At 42.1% G+C, this 19,112-nt stretch overlaps 2 protein-coding genes across 2 annotated transcripts in view; one reads left to right on the top strand and one right to left on the bottom strand.

Annotated features, from left to right (window-relative positions):
- Window positions 1-1,016: 1,016 nt before the first annotated feature.
- On the bottom strand, window positions 1,017-4,234 carry inha (inhibin subunit alpha). The gene is made up of 2 exons (XM_072379500.1): window positions 3,934-4,234; window positions 1,017-1,768 (listed from the first exon to the last, which is right to left on the bottom strand). The coding sequence occupies exons 1-2, from the start codon at window positions 4,232-4,234 to the stop codon at window positions 1,017-1,019; spliced, it is 1,053 nt and encodes a 350-aa protein (XP_072235601.1).
- Window positions 4,235-7,816: 3,582 nt separating this feature from the next.
- Window positions 7,817-19,112, top strand: part of spega (striated muscle enriched protein kinase a) — a 52,698-nt gene continuing 41,402 nt past the window's right edge. The window contains exons 1-2 of the mRNA XM_072379321.1: window positions 7,817-8,212; window positions 9,218-9,773. Coding sequence (XP_072235422.1) covers window positions 9,392-9,773 — 382 coding nt within the window. The 5' untranslated portion in view covers window positions 7,817-8,212; window positions 9,218-9,391. The remainder of the gene's footprint in view (window positions 8,213-9,217; window positions 9,774-19,112) is intronic.

The raw sequence follows: 19,112 nt of genomic DNA, 5'->3' as shown, positions 1-19,112 counted from the left end.
TTTTTTCTCTGCTACTTGCATCATGTATGAATGTCCACTATGTGAACATTACAGATTAATCAATTGCTGAACATGTATTTTTTTTTTTTTTTTAGAAAATAACTGTTTTAAGAGTTCTGAATGCTGAATTTAAATACAATTTAAGGTGACTGGGGAAAAAAAAAAATATATATATATATATACTGGCCCTGACTGGGTGATCACTCAGCTCTTTAATTTGATCTATTACCAAGCTGATGGAGCAAAGAATGCTCATTTTCTTCAGAAAACTGGATGACATTAAAAGTTCCTGCTTAGGATCTTCTGTCAGCTGCTACAGGCTAATGTTAGATACTGAATCAGTATTGTATTTCATTCAACTCAAGCTATCCCAAAAGCCAGAAATGCAACAAAGTACTTCTCTCTTTTTAGATTTTTGTTTTTTTACTGCTTACTCCTATTCTTTCCCTTTTTCTTTTCTTTTCTCTTTTATCTGAAGAGCTGAGTGAACGTTGAAGAGGGGCAAGTACCTTAATTTAGCCAAAAAACTAATATTTCTAGGTTAAATGGTCTCCTGTTCACAAATTAATCTTCATGGGACATCTGGTTAACTTTTAAAAATGGATGTAACGGTGTGGAGCACCTTTACAGTCTGCCAGATTATACCTTCTTTCCTTGAAACTGCACAAGTATCGACAGTTCTTTTTAAATATAAAACCAAGAATCAATCACCCATGACCCATTTTATGTGCCTTTATTTGACAAAAATCTAAATCAAACATCTGTCCCTAAAAGCAAGATTATAGAAAGTAAAGTAGCCCTTAAGTCATCTTTAAAAGAACATCTGCAACTTCATCTATATTTTCTTCATATTTGACATCTGTCCATATCTCGTCCATCCATCTTTCTCCTGTAAAGAATTAACATGAAAAATTGAGGTGGGCTTGTCTGTATGACATGGAACGATCATGACTGCATATATGAAAAATATTCATGATATAGCATAGGCTAATGTTAACAAAGAAAACAGCCTATGTTCAAATACAAGTGCATTCCTCAGGCATAATGTTAGGCAGGGTCTCATGCTTGAACGAGTACCCGCCGTCAGATGTTGTGGTAATCTTCAGGGACTTCATGGTGCCCGGGACAGGAGCGCAGCACTGAGAGATCCCCAACATCGTTGTGCTTCGATCCACAGCCGAGCAGTTCCCTTGGCAGTAGGAGAAGGTCAGCACCTTCGGGTGGACGATCCAATTGTCCCAGCCCAGCTCCTCGAAGGCGATTTCGATCTCTGCTCGATGGCAGTCGCTGTGCTGAGGCTTCTCCTGCGAGGGCCGCTGCAGAAGGTAGATGGCAGAGGGAGACCAGGGGATGGTTACCTCTGCCAGGCGGCGTGAACGGACGGGCCCTCGAGGCCGAACATGTAAGTGAACGAAAGGGGTCTTGTCTGGCTCACTGGTGTGGCACCGGCAAGCTGCGCAGTGGACCTGAAGCAGAAAAGGGCCCTCAGCCACAGAAGCCAGCAGGCTTTGGTCCAGATGGTAGGTTGACCATCCATCAGAGCTCAACTCCGATGGATCCTCTGCTGCCCGAAGGAGCTTCTGCGCAGAGTTAAGAATGAAGAGTGGTGCGGATGAGTTGCTTTCCAACGCTGCTTTCCCTGCATAGAACCAGAAGTGGGCAGATGTGACCACAGTGTCTCGGAAGCTGATGGAGGGCTTGAAGTAATATGTGAGACAAGTGTCGGAGGTTTCTCTTGGAGCCGAGTCGGTAATGGCACAGGATGAGTCTGTCAAGGCAAAGGTGGAGGAAAACACGGGTTACATGACAGTTTTATTAGGATTTTCTAAAGATGAAGTCATTCAATCCTCATTAATCTTGCTCATATTCTGACCTCTAATGGTTTAAACATTTCTCACAAAACTATGTGGGCTCAACAGTTTGAAACTTGAGAGCAGAGAGGGCTATCAGACATCACCAATCAACATTCAAGCTTTTAAAGTCTGTGGTCACACCAAAACAGCACTGTGCATGAGTCCAGACCCACTCCTGTCTTCTTTATTGCCAGGAAAACAGGAAATAGGTGCAGCAATTCATTGAAACACATGCAAACATAAATGGAAATCCAAATGATGTTGCTGCAGTACAAATCATTATCAAAAATGATGCTGCTGTTGTCGATTATATAACAAAATGAAGGTGAATGCAAATCAGCCGACAAAATATTGCGAAAGTTCGAGTCGAGCCGAGAGAGGTGTGGTGGTAATCTTCAGAGATCACCATCGGTGGGTGGGGAGTGTTGTCTCTGGAGCTTGGCAACAACTTATCTGCTGAGTACACAAACAGAGCTGGCAGGTTACGCAGATTAACTCTCTCGGCTGACAACATAGACAGGAACTCGCGGCAGAACGACATCTGGGGTGCAGAGACGCTCCCTCCTCCCACTGACATGTCCAGGATTACACCATCTGTTGTTAACAAGCACTGCGATCCCTCCTCCCTCACTCATACTTCTCCGACTGTCCATATGTTCTTAAAGTTGAGTGGAGAAGTATGACACGAGCACATTCAGTCTCAAACACAGCCTGTACCATCTTAGACAAACTTTCCTTTAATTTCCTTAAGTAGAACCCCAGGGATAGCTCTCCAGGCTTCCTGAAGGGCATTCTAAAGCTCTTTTTTCAGATGTCGGCTGCCAGTTGTTGCATTCTCTTTCAATTATGTTGAGGCCCAGGCTCTGGGGAGGATTCATCACTCCGTAAGAACCGCTGCCATTGATTTTCAGTCTGTTTCTTGTGTCATTTGGCATATCTCAGACCACCACCCCCTCCACCCCACTTATTTGCACCTTTCCACAAAGAGTGGTGAGGTTTCTGTGATCAGCAAATGGATCAATTGAATTTCCAGATGCAATCTCTCAGGTCCTGTCACGTATTTGAGTTTTTTTCATTATTTCTTCAGGACATCACATTCAGACACTGTTCATCCGCTGTAGATATATTTCCTACGGCCTGCTACTTCCTTTTTTTGTCCTCCACTTGTCTGATCTCCTCAAACACTGTTAGGACACACTACAGGTGCTGAGATATTCTAGGTTTTTGGCCGGTGGCTCTTTAGGAACCACCTTGTTGATGCATTAAAAAATACTTTACGTCTGTTGTTGTATCTTTGGCATTTTTCATAGATGCAACAAAAGAAATGGGAGCAAATGATGTGTCTTTGTGACAGGCTGCTAGTGACAAACTACCTGAAGATACAATTTAAAAGTGATTCTTTGTCATGGTTTTGTGGAGCCACAACACGGGTTCATCCCATGAGTAAGCTGCCCCGTCTATGATTCATAGGTCAGTGTTTATTGACTTAAAAAAACAAACAAACCCCCTCCCACACACACACACACAAGTTCTTCTGAAAATTATCAGGCATAAGAGCTGAACTGACTGAAATGACTGAAAAAGCAGCCAATGCCCAAAGAAAAGCTTTGAAGGGCCCCCGGAAAGCGTAAAATCTCCAAGAAAGTCTGTCACCTTGGAGCCGAAATATGACGAAATGACAGTTGGCTCATATTCATCATATGCTCTCGGATGGTGCATATTTATTAGAAAACCTGGCTTTTCCGACCGCTGTTTTATATATTAAATTTAGGAGAATATTTCTTGTTGTATTCTTTTCAGACATAGGCCTGAATGGGTTTTCTTCAAATTGGATTAAAAAATATTTTGGTAAAACAGTCTACACACTACTTTTACACATAGCCAGCACTGATATGTAGAGTAGCTCAAAGCTAATAGGATAAAGCACACATTTGAAACGAAACTGTATGATATATAACGTACCAGTGCATTGTTTTCTATGTACCGGGATGCAAAAATACTAGATTTTTGAGCCGTTGACGTGAATTTCAGGCTCAAATATATGAGGACAAAAAAAAGACGAAGATAAAAAGCTTCTCACCAGAACTGGAGAACAGAATAATTTGAGATGTATCCTGGTCCGAACTGATTTGACGATTGACCCGCACTGCTCTGCTGGTCCTGGGGACCCTCACATGCAGCCGCCTCATCTCTGGCTGTGCTGCGTCCCTATCAGGTCCCTGCACGGCACTCAGAGGGGGTTCCTCTAGCCCAAGGCCTTCCAGAACGTGCTCTCGGAACCAAGACAACACAGCCCCTCTGGGCAGCTCCTCTCCCCCGCAGGCTTGAACCAGAATGTGGATCCAGAGATGGCCCAGAATGAGGACAACAGGGGACACCATAACTGCACAGTACGATAAACCCCCCAAGATACAATGACAAAGAAGTCCAGAAAGTAGGTATGACTACTTTTACTGGTTTGAAGAAGCACAAAATTGAAATATCTCCAGAAAATGGCTCATCGGCTGTGTCTTTCTGTCTTCTCACACGTTTGTTTAGGCTCTGAAGCCATCTGGGTCTGAGTGAGGTCTGCAAGCAAAAGCACTTTGTTGCTATTGCTCGCAAATAAAGATAGCAAAGGATGGCCTTGACAGATTGGATGTTGCATTATCTGTGTTTGTGGCTGTTTCTCACAGAACCAACATGTGTCTGCAGGGGTTTTTTTCAGCTTTTTTTGTCTGGGAGTGTTGCTTTTGGGATTGAATGTGGATTGAATTGGAAACATTACTGTCATGCCTCCTAAGCTATTTCGCTATTTGTGAAACTCAACTCTTAGCCTGACAATTTAAAAAAAAAAGTCACACTGTCATAGAGAGCAGCTTTGACTTTATGTGTCTCCACTCATTTGTGACTTATAATCCTTCAAAAAGTAATAATTACTATCTTGCTCACAGCTGCCATATTGTGCAAGGAATGCTCTCACACCTAGTCTGATGGTAAACAAAATTTCTTTGTCTCCTGGCAGGTAAAGTCTCTTAATCTCACTGTCCTTGAATATCTCACAGAGACACATTGTTATTATAATCAAGGTAGTTTCAGTACAAGGACATTTTTCCACTTTAACATGGCAAAAACAGCACATTTATGTGCAAACAGAGTATATACTGAGTATATTCCATGGCTTTTGTCATTAGATGGAGCTTTTTCAAACTGCTATGTAAAATTCTTAATACAAACACTGTCTTAAAACCGGTTTCTAGTGTGCTCAAAATGTATACAAGTAAGATCAATCATTCTCTGGATGTTTTGGAACCCGATGACTTTTATCAAAGCTACTAAAATAAGTGTGATATGCACCCAGAAAATGTGCTTCAGACAAACCCCAATCATTGCAGATACGTTTCATAAGTCTTCATATTCTTTTACAGTGAAAACATAAAAAAAAAACATAAAAAAAACCAAACTTGCTTTATAAAAATGATTAAATAGAAGTGTCTCAGTGTGGAAAAAACGCTAAACAGCGGCCACTCCTGGCCATAAGTTGTAATTGCAATATGCTTCATAAGACTTCTCTTCACGGGCCCCAAATTAAATTTCTTCTCAGAAGCTGTATAGTCAAGCAGTGTAAACTCAAAGGTAATCAAATAAGACAGGGTTATGAGGGAATACTGTTAATTGTTCACTCTCAATGGCATAAGTCAGCACAAGATGAGTAGGTCTGTGAACACTTTGAGAAAATCCAACAGAATCTAATATAGAATTAAAGTAAATATTTAGGCTGTCATTTTCAACATCTACATAGATATGATAGTCACCCACTACATTGACATGCACAACACCTGTAGGGGCGGCTGTAGCTCAGGAGGAAGAGCATTCAGCCACCAATTGGAAGGTCAGTGGTTTGACTCTGGGGCACATGTTGAAGTGTCCTTGGGCAAGACACTGAACCCCATGTTGCCTAGGACATCCATAGGTGTGTCAATGAGTAGGAAGCACGTAGTTATGCATAGACTAAGACGTGCTGTGTGTGTTAATGTGTCAGCTGGACTAGAAAAGTGCTATACAAGTACAGTGAACGTTTAAATAGTCAGATAGAGTTGATTCATTAACATTAACATGGTCGTCCTGCTGCAGCCAGGTTTCTGTAAGACAATATATATCAATATGATGATCACCAATCAAGTCAAATTCACTAACAGAGATTTGGAAAGAATAGATCTTTTTTCTTTTCTTTTTTTTTAGGTTTTACCACTATACTTTTTTTTATAGTAAACTTAGATTTCACTCAGTCTGCAAACTGAACAAAACAAGTGAAGCAGCTGCTTGGAATATATCAGCAGGGTCTTTTGAATGCAGTTCTCGTTTTAGACCTTGGCAGAGCGGTTCACAAAAAAATGACAACAAAGCCTGTTTTTGGTTTTACACAGATTGGTGAAGAGGAGGGAATCGTTCCCTGTACCTGCAGGTCAAATGACATCAAATGCATCACGTGACACATTGCTTGCCCTGAAGCTGGGTTCATAAGATCGATATGTTGTGGTAAGATTATTAAAGAGTACACTAATCGTGGTAAATTGATCGTTTTTACTCCAAGCCCTTTTTATTCTAAGGGCAGTTCTCAGATGATTTTGGTGCTGTAAGTTTCTAAGTATCATTCTAGTCTTGCCTACTTTCATGTCGCACGCAAAATTTTTCGAGGTCCCCCACTGATTGGAGGCAAAATCGATATCTGTGAATGTTTCAGAGATGTGGTTCGAGCGGGCACCGGATACATCTCAGTCTCTTACTGAATGTCCGTCACGTCAGATATTCTGGAGCTGTCTGTGGGGCGTTTACAGGCACGATGGAGAGCGTGATGATGAAACTACGGTCTGCTCAGGAAACTAGGCAGAATTTGGTGAAACGTTCGCCCCAACATACATTACTGTGGAGAGAGACTTTACAGCTCTTTTTCAGCAACCAGGTGAGCAGAACAGAATAAATCGCCAGGAGCTACTTGTGTCTGACTGCAACTTTAATGATTTGTCTGCAGGCAAAGCAACAGCGGGAGGAACGAGCAGGAGTCTGACGTGGAAATCACTGCACGGGCTCAGGACACACTTTGAGAAATCTGAAAGCCTGTGAACACAGTTTGCCCTGCCATCCACATATGCTCGAGACTAAAGTGGATAGAGAAACTGTCGGGCTTGTTGTCAGCACTCAGTTCAAAAGCCTGCTTCTCTGATGGTGTGGAGGTGCAATGGAACTGGAAAATTGCACATCTAGAAAATGCATATACAGGTTTCAGAGTAACATATAACATATATATATATCTGCAATACTGCATGGCTTCAGAGCAGAAAACTCCAGGTGCTGGGCTGGCCCGCCTGAAATCCACATCTTAGATCGACTGAAAACATTTGGGGCATTGTGAAATTTATAATTTGACAAAGAAGACCCAGGCCTGTTGAGCATTTAGAATCTAACTCATCTCGTATGAGATGAGAATGGTCCAACAACTAGTCTCTTCAGTTCCCAGATGTTTACAAAGTAATGTGACCCGACACAGCAATGAAAGCAAATGAAGAGGATGCCAGCAAATCGTCATATATGAACTCTGAAGGCAAAGTGCAAACTGCTTCTGATGAATAGATGTATGAAACCTCGGATGCTAACAGTTCCAACTGGTTACATTGTTTTGTTATATCATTGCCCTACAGTATGAATCACTAAGCCCTGTCTTTATTCTCAGACTTTCTTTTTATAGAAAGCCCAACTGTCGCACTCTGGCTGTCTCTGCGTTTCTCACACATACACTCTCAGACACACATACGTTTTGGTTTATAATCTTATCTAAAGGGCTTAGAGTGCGGGTGCTTTGTGCGTGCATGTGCGTAAGCGTGTGAGAATAGGTCATACAAGGCAGTCCAAGAAATGTGACCTATCTTTGCAGCTGTCGTTCCCAACCTGAGGGAGCTGGGGGTGAAGCGGCAATATGGGAGACGGATAACATGAGCTGATTTAGGTACTCTGAGGCAAAAAAAAAACGGTTAAAAGCTTAGTTTTTGCCGAGCAACCCGTGGTAAAACCACACCAGAACAGAAGGCCTGAGTAGTTTGACATTTAAGAAAAGGATCTCTCTCTCTCTCTCTGTCACTCTGTCTGATCTTTCTTCACTGAGGTTAAAGCTGTTGAAAGGGACCATGGCAGTGGCTGCTAATGCTTCGTGATCTAGGGTGGACTTACACCTACACTCTTTGCTCGCTAAAGGACAAATAGAGACGCAGGCTTTAGCAAATGATCTGAGATGAAATATTTTGCTCCATGGATCTTGTTACCTTAACCTGGACTTTGCGGGGATGTCCAACGAAATACCCTTTGGCTTTAGTAGCAAAACTGAGGTAAGGTGCACTTCTTTAAGCTGTTTTTGTCAACCCACAGGGTCAACATTTGAACATAATTGTATAATATATGATGCAAATACATATGTTTTGACAAAATAGTGGCAATGCATAAGTCCTCATTATCGTCCTCAAAGTAGACAATAACACAACTCAGACAAACATATTGTACTTGATATTTTCAAAATGATCACAAATCACATATCCAAGTCGGATGTTTTCAATCAAATCGATGACAATTAAGTTTTGGGACATTTTTAAAAAAAAGCAGGTGTCTATAAAAGCCTGATCTTCACAACATGTTCAGGGAATTGTGTCGTGGCTGGAACAGGTTACAAAAACATCTCTAAAGAGAAAACCGATCCAGTCAGCCGTTGCCTGTTTGAAGTTAGATAAAGATCACGTGGACAAGCTAGACGGCTGTTTGGAAGCTGATAATCGAGACAAAAATAGATTTTTTTTGTAGAAAAGAAGAAACAAAATCTACGTTTTTGTGCTAAACTTTGTTTCATCTTTAAACACGTGGTGGTGGTATCATTATTTGGGCCTGTTTAGCTGTAACTGGGACAGGATTGCTTTCCATCACTGAATTTTGAACTGGATCAGCAAATTATAAAGGAAAAAAATCAGGATATCACTCCTGGAACTGTATATCAACAAAAAGAAGACCATAAAGCACACAAAGTACCAGTCAAAAGTTTGGACACACCCACCCCTTCATTTCAAATGGGAAAACAAGTTTCAAACATTTAACTGGTACTTCATTCAATGTGGGTTGATGTAATTACTGAGAATTTTCAAGCGGGGAAAACCAATTTGTTCCCATTGCATCCAGAGGATACCCGTCAAACTTTAAAGACCTCTTTCCAATGACAGAGATACTGCTAGTCTACTTTTCTAAGATGACTCTCAGTTGCCAGTGTCAGTCAAAATAATCTACGTTTTGAATTTCACTGGATATTGCTAGTGTACTGTGCCAAAAATAATGTAACTTTGTCATTTCAGCTCCCAGTGCATCAGCCCAGGGGACACATCCTTTTTTATTCCCGATAAGCCCAGAGATATCTGAACCAGTGAAGTCTTTCAGAGGACACGGTCAATAAATGCAGCTCACCTCGATACCTCACTCAACTACCAGATAAAAGGTGCACTTTGTAAAGAAGTCTAAAACAGACCAAGATGGCAGAGGTCCCTAAGTCAAATCCCTCTCTTGATGTTCCCTCCAATAAGGCCAAAATCACCAGTGAACCAGTTTTTGAAGGCGGTAGAGTTCAAACACAAGAACCAGCTGCTCCAGCTTTCATCCGTAAACTCCGTAAGGCAGCAGTGGGAACGGGTTGTGACATCCGACTTCGGGTATCAGTGTCAGGATACCCGAAACCTTCGGTGTCCTGGTACCACAACGATGAGCTGCTCCCCCCCTCAGAATCTCAGGACTCGGGAGGGCTCTGGATACGGGACTGCCGCACGAGTGATGCTGGCCTGTATACCTGCGTGGCGACCAATGAACTGGGAGAGGCGAGCTGCAATGCTGTCCTGGCTGTTATGGACCTCGGTGAAGGTAATCACATGCAGCCGATATCAACATTGCAACCCATGCATTGTATTTGTAATCTTAATTTTTGATCGTGTGTTTCCTTTTGAGTTGACTTTCCTTTGGTTTTTATCAAAAATGCATTTTCTCACTTGAAAGATCGACCCAGCCACTGATCTTGTCGATCCAAGAATGGAATTTGAGCATCAGATAGTAATCATCTCTTCTGCGACTGAAAAGCAGCATTAGGAAATACTTTAAAATTAGCTTGTGGATGTAAATGGCAGCTGAGATGTGTCAGAGGGAGAAGAGTGTCATGCATATGGTAAAGATGTTCTTTCTGTGAGGATATGTTCCATCTAATTTAGGAAAGGCAGAATACTTCCCTTTGGTTAAGTAATACTGCATTACTCATTCGTTTCACGTCATCTGGAAAGCTCACTTCATTCTCACCTTATAGCACAGTACAAAGGAGAATGTAATCAATATGCTGTGAAAAATCACAATGATAAATGACAGATTGAAACCTGAAACTTTTTATTGTATTTAGACATTAGGTGGTCTTAAGTAGGCCTACTGTGTGGATTATTTGCAGGTAAAGGAGTGTGGGATAGTTTCGATTTCAAATTCGGAGGATTTTGGAGGATTCTGCAAAGGTGAAGCCAGGGGCGGTTACTAGGGGCGGGGCCACAGGGGTATTGGCCCCAGCTGAAATCTGATTGGCCCCCCGAAGTGCTCCTGTGCTATCACTCATGTGTCTTTTGCCCGAGAGCAATGATCAGATTCCATGCCGAATTACTAGCGGCGCTAATGAGTCAAATAGGAATGTCCAACGTGAATAAAGCTTACAGAAGATTTGAACAATCTCGAACAATGTTGGACAAATCATACACACATACATATCAATGTATATATGTCTATGGGACAAATACTTGGCCCCTCTATGAATATTGTGGCCCCTCGATGGCCCCTTACTCTGAAAAATCCTAGATCTGCCACTGAGTGAAGCAAGCTTCTAGTGAAAATGTGTCATTTTGTGAGAGAACAGTGAAACCTTTTTGAAAATACAGTTTGCGGTATGCTGTGTTTTTCATGATTATTTTGCTTTGAATCAGTCTGTGCGGATTTGTGCACTCTTGTATTTCCTGTGCCTGGATTTCTATTCCAGAAACCTTAGAGACTGGAACAGCAAAGTAAAGATTCGTGAGCCAGTACTTACAACTTATTGAATCAGAGCATGAGACCGTGAATAAACTGTGATATTGAATTAAGCCATAAAGGTATTGCTGCTGTTACAGCTCTCCAAACACTTCCAAAATTAGAATAGGTTGTTTGATGCAGTTTGGCTCAAGATGGCTGGTCTGCCTACATAACTTCAAACGGTGCATGACAGGAAAAATATAAAAAAGTATGAGGTGAACTTGCAAGATTTTATTAAAAAAGAAACTTCTTCCAATGGTTTGCCATTTGTCATTTGATATCCCTTTAACCAACACTAGAGCGCAGACACATACCAGATCCCTTGTACAGTACAATATGTACTCACATACCTGTTTTTCATATATATCATTGTCAGTTGCATCCTTGGATTGTTCAGTGTGGCTGCCTTGTGTCACTGTCGCCTTCAGTTTCACACGGATCCCTATGCCGTCATCTTTTTAGTTATTAAACAGTTTCCCGTGAGTTGAAAGTGATTTCCAGCACAGGATTATCAGCAGGATAAAACCTCAACGCTGAACTGCGTTTTCCAAAGATATTATTATCACATTTGGTGTTATAAATACTCGCGGGCAGCTTGCATCATCCGTTTGAGTCCTTTGTGTCAATCACAGGACACGGATTGCAGTTAGATCATTGTGTCATTTGGATACTTTTGATCATACGCTTGCTGCCTTGGCCTGTGAAGAAAGTTGACAGTTGAGCTCACACGTCGCCGGCTCTGCCACTATGATTTGGCACACATGGTCCAGCTGGCATATCGCTCATCACGTCCACGTCTCTCTCTGTCTTACTCACCTAGTTTTGTTCTTGGTCATCATTAACTATTTCATTGCTTCTCTCTTCGCTGTCTCTCTTTGTCTCCGTCTGTTAATTTCAGGTGTCGTGATTTAGATTCGCATGACAACATGCGATGCACCTTGAACCGTTTTTTTATTTCTCTTTTGTTGCTTGTATGATTTAGTAGCTCTTATTTTTTTTTAGCTCTCACTTTGGCAGACCTCAGACCTATGCTTTGAAAGAAGTTGGCCTGACATAGGTAAATATGCTGTTAATTCAGCTTTGGAAGGTAAAGACGAGGCATTTAGACAACATACCTCCTGTTCTAGACTTTCAGCTTAACAGAGACTGGACAAAAACAGCATTGTATCTCCTCTTTTACACTATGTACATTAACAGCAGGTAGAGGGCTCTGGCTGTTTTCTTATCGCCGTGACCTCTGTCTCCCTCGTGAGGCACCCCTCTTTTCTCTTCGCTTGTGGTTATTTATGGCCTGGTATGCGCCGCGCCGGCTCGAGTGCTCGTGCTCCCGGCGATGTGTGGATGCCGCCGGCCCCCCTTCTCCAATTGCAGCAGCAGCAGACATCACAGATAATTATAGCATCACCACGGTCAAGATGCAGCGCTGTCACACTCGATCACGGTCAGCGTGATGAAAAAGAGGCGAGGAGGAGAATGCGATTGTGTATTTGTTTGTTGGCATGTATGCCAGTGCCGTGTGAGGTTCGGTTTAATGGATGTTCTGGCTGCTCTCTGAGTCAGACAGTCGGGTCTTTTACTTTAGTTATCACCCTTAGAGATCAGACCAACCAGAAGCCAGAGCAGCGCTGTATCACAAGTCTAGGTATCTTTACTGACGTCACCCTCTTGATATGTCTAACATACCTATAGGGGTAAGCTGTTTGATCTGTGGTCTCCTAAGCTTTAGCTTCTTTTGCCTTTGATTGTCATATTGTGATGCAGCATGATCACGATCATTTCAAAGAACCAAGACAGCTTGAGGGCCTCGTGTTCATGTTTATGCATTTAGCAGACGCTTTTATCCAAAGCGACTTACATGGTAGGCAGGTAAGGTAAGGGAGTCTTGCCTAAGGACCCCTACTGGAGGTAATACCTTCCATGCAGGAGCTTTGAACTCAGGTCTCCCACATGGAAGGTGGCAACCACTACACTATCCAGTCCTATCCATTTTGTGGCCCTGAAAGACTATTCTTGAGGAAGAACATTGCATTTAGGCTGAAACTAGATACATCTATTGATATGGAAGTAGAAGCAAATGTTTTGTTTGCATAACTGTCAAATGACAAAAAAAAAAAGAAAGGGAAGCAACTTTTAAGATGAATATGAAAAAGTTGTTCTGATATATGCAGTTGTTTGCACTGATATTTGATATGGATGAGATTTTAAATGTAGATTTGTGCAGCGTATGCTGCATTATTTAAACCCTTCCACGCCACTGCTGTTTTGCACAGGCCCACACTCGAACTGGACACTTCAATCTATTTTCACCTGATTTAAAAAAGATGTGTGAATTCTTTGAGGCTTTGCTGAGAGCGGTCGTTTGCGATTGAGTCAAAATTGTAATGTGAACGGTCTGATGGGGGAAGATACTTCGGTTTAGTGGTCGTGTCTCAAACTCAGATATATCCGACGTGCTCGAAATTGCACTTCGACAATGTTGAATGACAAACAAAAAAAGGAATGAAACGGTTTCCTTGACACAATCAATTACATTTTTCTTGTAGGCCCCTACGTGTCAGATAAAAGCCAAACACCCTGCACTCTCAGCTGACTTGTAAAGTCAGATGTGCTTGGGAGTCAATACATGGTTATGGAGCTAATATTGTCATCAAACTCGAAACTGTGTATAGACAAATTCGTTCAGATTACAAATCACCCTGTCATTTGAGTACATCAGCGAACTGATGAATTCCTATAGGAGAGCTTGATTGATGTGGTTTCTGAACAGCATGCAAGCTTGATGCAAATGCCGAGGGATCTGTTACATCACCTGAAAGGCATCCGTAGAGTGGAGCGACGGGGGGACAGTCTTATTGTACACTACTAGCAACACTCATAAAACTACTGAACTAGGATTTACATATATACATGTAGCGAAGCGACTTACAAGGTAAAAGGAGAATGATTGTTTAGTGTGAGTATCAGTTTACCAGCATTCGTCACAGATTCTGAGCTTTATTTTGAACCGATACAAGGCCATAGAGCTATACTCAATTCCAGCTAAAAGGTCTGTCACCATAGAGCTATCTGAGATACATCCATCTTTCTCCACATATATAAGTCTCTTTATCCAAAATCTGTACCTTGGAAGTTGTAGCATACTGTTCATGTATTACAGCTTGTCTGCCTGCACTTGACTTCCAATACTCTGTGCAGGAGTGATCCGAAGAGGACAGTGAAAGGTCGTTTGGTTTCCGTGCAGCAGTACGTTTAATCTTCTGATCTAACTGGGGGGGAAGGAAGGGGCCGGCTCTCTGAAAAGGGGTGCAAAGGGAAAGTACAACTGGAGGGGTTGTACTATACGCAACCTGAAATAGAACACTGTGGTTGGCAGTCAGCGTTTGGACTTTAGGGGGACAGGGAGAGGGCAAGAAAAGAGATATGGGCTGAAGATGGTAGTTTTATGGTCCGGCAGCCATCTTATGGTTGCTCGTCTTCGCTTGACCAGCTTCCCACTTCATGCTGCGTAGAAAGCCATTTTGATGGCAAAATTATGAGGAAAGATGAAACGGGGAGGCCCGTTGGGACTCATTGTCTTTAGCGTTCTTTTAATGGATAAACTCTAGAATCTTACGGAAGAAAACAAGCAATGTCGCGGAAGGAACTACTCGATGCACGGAAGTCTTTGAGGAGCGTTAGAGGAGCTTTGAGTGGGCCAAGAAGCAAGAAACAGAAAGGTAAGTGGGAGACAGTATCAATAAAAGAAGATGCATCACAACAGCATATGATGCTTTGTAGGGAATCCTTAAAGAGGCAAGTGATTAATTGAAGGACCATACTTTTGCAGGTAATCATAATATACACAGTTGACTGAGTGGAACTGCTGATGAGGAAATTCAATTAAGGCAATACAAAAATGAGCTAATGCTGAGTTTCCCGATGCCTATAAAGTGTCTTTCATTCTACACAATGTTTAACAGGATTAATGGTCATGTTTTATGAAGTGAAATGTGCAAATTCCCCTAAAGCCATGGTACTAATTGGCGATTTTATGAAAACTCGCCTTTGAACGTGCATTTCCAGTCTTGTTTAATCTCACTGTTTTCATTGACAAATGTACTGCAGAAATCAATTTAACTGCTGAGTCTATGCATTTTTTATGAGTCATGTGCAGAGCATAGCATCACTGGTCTTTCCATTTTACATCAACCCGGACCTCTTTTATAGATTGAACCGGCTCATATTGGCATACCAGGGCAGAAATAATATATGGCTGCTTTATGATCTCACATTCTGTAGACATTTTGTTGTAAGTGGATTAAGGTTGCAGTACAATTAATTAAGTCCTCTATTCACGCGCAGCAGCTGTGGCAACATGTGAGAATGAAGCCGACGCTGTTTCCCCCCAGCGTTCTGTCGGGCAAACTGTGTGTTTGTGTTCCATCGTGCCAGCACACAGTCATTCACGGGAACCTTCAGGGATTTGGTCAGGATTAGGTGGTAGGATCAGGTTACAGTGTGATTGTCAACATTGGCCTCTGTCATTTTGGATTTCAAAAACTACCTCACAATCTGAATCGAATCGATGCCACAGCTCGCATTTGCTTTAGTGGGTTTCTTCGGTTGCGTGTAAATAATCTCATTTTTGTTGTAGGTCATTGAGGGCCAAATGTTTTTTTAAGTTGTACTCTGCTTTGATTTAAATTTGAGTACAAAGGGATTTAAATTAAGTTTACGAGATCACTGTTTATATTTTGCCCCAGTCTTTGATGATGTGTGTGCACAATATAGAAACACAAGGACGTATTGCATGTTATCAACCAAATTGAACATAATTAAAAAGACAATTTTCGTAAACACTTCTCTGCATCTTGCCGAACAATTGGATTTCTTTACGATAATGACCAATGAGCTTCAGGAGACGGAATCATCAGCTGAGCCTCTTTGTACAAACTGTAACATTAAATGAGAAAACCTCCTAAATGCTATCTTACCATCAGTGGCGTGCACAGACTTTTTGAAGGGCAGGGGCGGAAAGGAAAAAAAGGGCACATAGAGCATGTCCTCACCACTGTGGAGGGCACTTTAGACACGTTTTATGTGTTATACAAATGGCACCTTATATAGCCTTAAAACAGACTAACTAGTTACCAGGAGGGCACTTTAGCACACATTTTCAGCTCCCAATAGGGCATTTTAGTGAGTTTTGGCTCCCAAGGGGGCACTTTAGCACGCGTTTTGGCTCCCAAGGGGGCACTTTAGCACGTGTTTTGGCTCCCTTGAGGGCACTTTAGCATGCGTTTTCGCTCCCAAGGGGGCATTTTAGCACACATTTTGGGGCCCGACAGAACACTTGAGGGCAGTTTAATACACGTTTTGGCTCCCAAGGGGGCGGTTTAGCATGTGTTTTGGTTCCCATGAGGGCATTTGAGAGCACTTTAGCATGCGTTTTGGCTCCCAAGGGGGCACTTTAGCACGCATTTTGGCGCCCGACGGGACACTTGAGGGCAGTTTAGTACACGTTTTTGGCTCCCAAGGGGGCAGTTTAGCACGTGTTTTGGCTCCCAAGAGGGCAGTTTAGCACGTGTTTTGGCTCCCAAGAGGGCAGTTTAGCACTTTTTTCAACAATTGGGCCACAAAAGGGGGCGACTCCCGGCCCCCCCTTCTGTGCACGCCACAGAAAATTCAACAGAAAAGACTAACACGCATTCCTCTGAGGGACAACACTGTTCCCAAAAGCTTAATGATATGTCAGAGAACCCTAAGTAGCATCTTATTTCAAGAATAAATGTGGATGAAATCTAGCTGGATGAAAACGCGGACGTATCAGATAGCACCTCTGATACGTCTGTGCTTTCCACGGGCGGAGTATGCGAACTAAGAAATTTGATTTGTACTCTTCCCTTTGAGAAGAGATCCCCACTTTCAGATCTGGTCACTGATGATAAGCTTCTAACGACGTTTTTCCACAGCTGGGATTTTTTATGTATTTTTTTCCCCCCAAAATTCCCTCAAAGTGTGGCTTGCATGACACAGAAGCCCTATATTTAAGACTTCTAAGTAAGGCCAAATCACTAGGATTTGTCAGATTAAAACAGGGGAATGATAAATGTTTGGGAATCCCTGTCCAAAGCTTGGTGGTTCAATCTTGCCAATTGCTATCTGATTGTATAAGAAAGAAAGTGCTATGACTATATATATGACTACAATAAGCTTTATTTGTACGAAAAACTGCTTTACGTTTGTTTAGTGCAAGTATATAATACAAAGCTCTTATTGTGTGTGTCAATGGGTGTGTGAGAATCTCATTGTTAAGTGCTTTGTAGAACCTGGCAAAGCTTGATGGATGCTTTAAGTGAGCAGACAGCACCCAAGTATGCACATACTCTTCTGGCATATGTGGAATCTTTTTCACAAAAACAGTATCTTTATGCCTCGAAATGGCTTAGATCATTTCACATCGGCCTCATTTGATACCCTGAAATCTGCGAATGTGCCAATTAGCTCCACCTCTCCGGTCTGCCACTTGCAGCCGTGGTGCTGACTTCTCTTTTCACTGCATGTTTTCTTGTGTCTGTACTATGCAGCACGACTGGTGGGCTTAAGCTTAAGCCCCCAATCATGGATAGGTTTTCCTTAGACGTCCCTCAAGCCAATCACCTCGCAGTCACAACGCCTACTTTTATCAGACCAACTTGATCAAAACACGCGTGTTCTAGAATGTGTTGCTGTGGCCAGGCTTAGTTAGCGCTGAAATACAGACACGGTGTGATGTAACGGCAGCAGAATCTGTTTTCTGTCGCACAGAGATTATGCTGGAGTTGCTGCTGATAAAGCTGTATGCCTGGAAGGCGTTCATCAAGGAAAGCAGTCTCTGTCACAAAATCAATGTGTTTCCGTGAAGTCTGCTTTCTCTCTTGTTGTTTTAAGCTAATTAAACTGTAGCCTGCTCCAAACTGCACCTGTCCAAAGTCTTTTAATGCTCGTTCATTGCCTGAATTCTCCACGTGGGTTGACATTGCAGAAAGCTGATATTACATCCACACAGCGGGCTGACTCATAATCAAATTTATTTATAATATGTCTGATAGGTGTTATCGGATACAAACCAGGACTGGGTTATGTCCAAGTCTGTGTGTACTGTAGGTCGAAGCGGCGCATCAGTGTTGCACCCTGAGCCCTCACAGAAACCAGATTCAGAGAATGATATGTGACATGCACAGACTAAATCAAATGATCTTTTCTAAATGGCTTGCATTCTATAAAGTTGCAGCCAGAAACCGGCTGAAGCTGGTTAGCTGTGGGTTTTCACGAGTGTAAGATAAACTCTTGTGAGAGAGGCTTTGAAGCAGCATAAAATTGACTGCTTGCCACTGAATCTGACCTTTCATTGGATGATGGTCATGGAATCTGGTGTTATGATGGGCTTATCGATCTGGTGGTGTTTGAAATGTTTCTTGGGGGTGTATCCCATATCACGCATAAAGCATCGTATTGATTGCTTCACTTTCTGCTGGCCTCTGATGGATGGAGGTGGATTGCGAGGCGGGAGGGGGTGAATAGTTGAAAGTTTGTTAAAATAACTGTAATGCACTGCATTTAGGTTTGAGATGATTTGAAATATATATATAAAAAAAGAATATTCAAAGTGGAATCTATTTGTAGATGCTTTGGGGGAGAGAATATTTCTTATTGCTGGGTGATAATCATCTTAAAAATGGGGAGGAAGAAACTAATGAGTCGAGTCAAGATGCGCATTCACTGATCAATTCCTGATTCACAGCAGAAGTAAATCTTACATTGATTGCACATTTACAAGGCAATAAACAGAAACGGGCCTTCTTTTACAACCCTAAAGAATACACTGTTCAGCAGTCAAGACTGGAAATCTTTGCCGCTACGTGGCTAAAGGCTGTGGATGGTTGGACAATAAAATCTGGGTCTGCTTGTTATTTTTAGATAAATATGATGGAGGTGGTGTGCGGAGAAAGGAAATGCCTGAAAGAACAGTTAATGTGTCAAGGCAAGTATCAGAGAGAGACTGAAGGTGGCAGGTAGATGGCAGGAAGCGTGTTACATGTCCCTTTGTTTCTTTTTTAAGATTTTTTTCAATATTGTCAGACATATCAGAGGACACGGTTTTATGAAATTGGCTTTAAGTGAAAGAGACCTGTCGTACCGTGCTTT

The sequence above is a fragment of the Leuresthes tenuis genome, unplaced genomic scaffold, assembly GCF_036924035.1.
Source record: "Leuresthes tenuis unplaced genomic scaffold, fLeuTen1.0.hap1 SCAF_1, whole genome shotgun sequence".
In the NCBI taxonomy this organism is placed as follows: Eukaryota; Metazoa; Chordata; class Actinopteri; order Atheriniformes; family Atherinopsidae; genus Leuresthes; species Leuresthes tenuis.
This window is presented reverse-complemented; position numbering and strand designations above follow the sequence as displayed.